A 2,608-nucleotide genomic window follows, 5' to 3' on the forward strand; every position below is an offset into this window, starting at 1 on the left:
GCGGGCAGCATGTGGCGGGAGCGGGTGGGCGTGCGTGGTCGGCGATGACGTGGACTTTGCAGAAGTGCTTGATCAGCCAGGTCTGCGTTTCCCTCTTGGGTTCACAGTAGGAGAGGAAATTAAATGTTTCCCTCAAGCAACGCAAGTACCCGGTGTTAAAGTCAAGTTCCGGATTCTTCTGGCCGAAAGCTAGAGAAAAGATAAAATTTGCAAAAAAAAAGAATGTCAGCAGTAGTCACACACAAATCTTCAGAGATCTGAGAATCTTTATCATTTTGTTAGCTATCAATCCTATTGTCCCTCTACAGGGCAGCAAGTAGGTTCCCACTATTTATCTTCACGACAACCCGGTGAAACTGAATAAGAGAGTGACAGGGCCAAAAATACCCAGTGAACTGCATGGCTGAGTAGGGACTTCAATCCAGATCCCTAAATCTGACATTCTACACAATTCCACCATACAAACGAGCCCATTTTACATATTAGACAGGGCAAACTGAGGTCCTGCCAGTCCTGACACCCTGATTTGGATATGCACAGGGTTGTCTCTTCCTATATTTTTGTGTGCACCTAATGTCCCCATCCAGGTGACCTAACCAGAACAAAAATCCTAAATCAGCAAGAGCCTCTCTCAGCCTTCATGCAAATGACATTAGGGACCTGTTGACCACGAAGCTTGCAAGAAAAGTCCTGTATATCTGAGCCCGCGGGGGCTTTCCCTGTACTCTCACCTGGGCCTTGAGCTTGCCGCTGCTGTTTCAAGTAACTGACGGCCACTTCCAAGATGTCGGCTTTCTCCAGCTTGGAGTTGGGCTGGTGTCTCTGGAACTCCTTCTCCAGCAAGATCTTCAGCTGCTCGATGCTGCTGTTGATGCGGTCACGGCGCATCTTCTCCACCACCGGCTTTCTCAGCTGTCAAGGAGGAAGAATACAGGGTCAGCCTGCAGATGTGGCCCAGCTGTGTTCGGAGAGAACTTACAATGCAAAGTTTTGTGGGAGCCCAAACCCCATGCCTCCACTCTCCCATCTCGTGCCCTGCCATTTAGCAGAATTTTCCAGATGCCTGTACTGAAACGCAGCTGCCAAGGACACAGATGTCTCCGCCCTGATATGTCTCTGACTAATCTCTTGTCTGTCTCATGCCCCAAGGTCATGGAATTCCCATCCATCTAGCTAGCTACTCTCTTTTTTCTTAACAGTAGAAAAACAGCAAGAGTCCAGTAGCACCTTAAAGTCTAAAGAAATTTGTGGCAGGGCATGAGCTTTTGTGTGTCACTGCTCACTTCTTTGAGCAGTGACTCATGAAAGCTCATATCCTGGCACAAATTTTGATAGTCTTTAAGGTGCTACTGGACTCTTGTTCTTTTCTACTGGTAAAAATCAGAGATTCAGTGCCCCCACCCCCCATGATTGCAGGAATAGAGTCATGGAACTCCATCTGGTAAAAGACAGCTTCTATCAGGCTGCAATCATACACGCCTTTAGATCCGACATAGGTACAAATGCCTGATGCATCTAAAGGGCGCGATCAAACAGCAACATCTGGGAAGCATCCCGTAGTTGTTGGCAACCCGTGCTGCTCCACCACAGAAGCGGAGTTAAAAGACACCGGGGAAAGTCTGGCTCTAAACACACACGTACACAACTGCTTGTCTGATTCGAGTGAACCCCAACCTCTCTTCTGACAACCTTCCTCTCTGTCATTCCCAGGACTTGTCATTTTAAGACCTGGTTAACCCATGCCTGTTTGAGTTATCGATTCCTCTACATTCCTGGCATCGGAACATGTGAACTCCCTTCACCGGAAAGCAGTGCGTTCCAAACAGCGTGGCACCCGTTCACACCTGCAATTCCTAATCCTCAAGTGACGAACAAGCCCCGTGTGAAACTGGGGTGCTTCCGCACGCAGTGAATCATGCACCTTCACTCCACTTTAAATGCCCCTTTTTTGCAACTGGTTTTAACTTTGTGAAATGGCCAGACCTATTTGCACACCATGCCAAAGGGTACTGAAAGCGCATTATTCAGAAGGTGTTCTGAATAATCACAGACACTGAATAATGCACTTAACAACTGGGCTGTCCTGTGTGAAATGGCCAAGTCCACTTGCAAACATTCGCTAGAGGGCATTGAGAGTGGATTGAAAGCATGTGCGAGACCACTCTGCAAACGGCGCAGGTCCACTGATTCTCTGAAGTTCTGCCTTACCTTGTTCTTCTCCTTGGCCAACAACCTCTCCTCCTCCATGTGGACCATACAGCTGTTGCTGGGAGCCATCCTTAACCCAAATTGGCTCGGCAGACGGACAGATCTGGGATGTCAGCTGCTCTGAGCTTAACCCAAGCGCCACCCTTATGCCCTGGATCTCTCCCAGCGCCTCTATTTATATCTGCAAGCGGCTTAGCGGTTAACGTGAGTCTCCAGCGTCTCGGTGTTTCCCACAGTCGCCCAGCCAATCCGGGCGTGCGGTCAGATAATAGAGAAAGCATCTCTCTTTAGTGCACGCTACATTGACTGTCAATGCCCCGGAGAGAATAACCTTCTGCCTGTACCAACTGGTGCAGCGCGCAAAGCTGCACGACGGACCCCGTGGGAGGAAATCTGGGAA

The 2,608-nt window shown here is 49.1% G+C and overlaps 1 protein-coding gene across 1 annotated transcript in view; it reads right to left on the reverse strand.

Annotated features, from left to right (window-relative positions):
• LOC107122266 (transcription factor HES-5-like) overlaps positions 1 to 2,277 on the reverse strand; it is a 10,506-nt gene extending 8,229 nt beyond the window's left edge. The window contains exons 1-3 of the mRNA XM_015425304.1: positions 2,209 to 2,277; positions 732 to 912; positions 7 to 189 (exon numbers count right to left, since the gene is read on the reverse strand). Coding sequence (XP_015280790.1) covers positions 7 to 189; positions 732 to 912; positions 2,209 to 2,277 — 433 coding nt within the window. The remainder of the gene's footprint in view (positions 1 to 6; positions 190 to 731; positions 913 to 2,208) is intronic.
• Positions 2,278 to 2,608: the final 331 nt, after the last annotated feature.

Source organism: Gekko japonicus, unplaced genomic scaffold (assembly GCF_001447785.1).
Source record: "Gekko japonicus isolate JY-2015 unplaced genomic scaffold, Gekko_japonicus_V1.1 scaffold135, whole genome shotgun sequence".
Lineage (NCBI taxonomy): Eukaryota > Metazoa > Chordata > Lepidosauria > Squamata > Gekkonidae > Gekko > Gekko japonicus.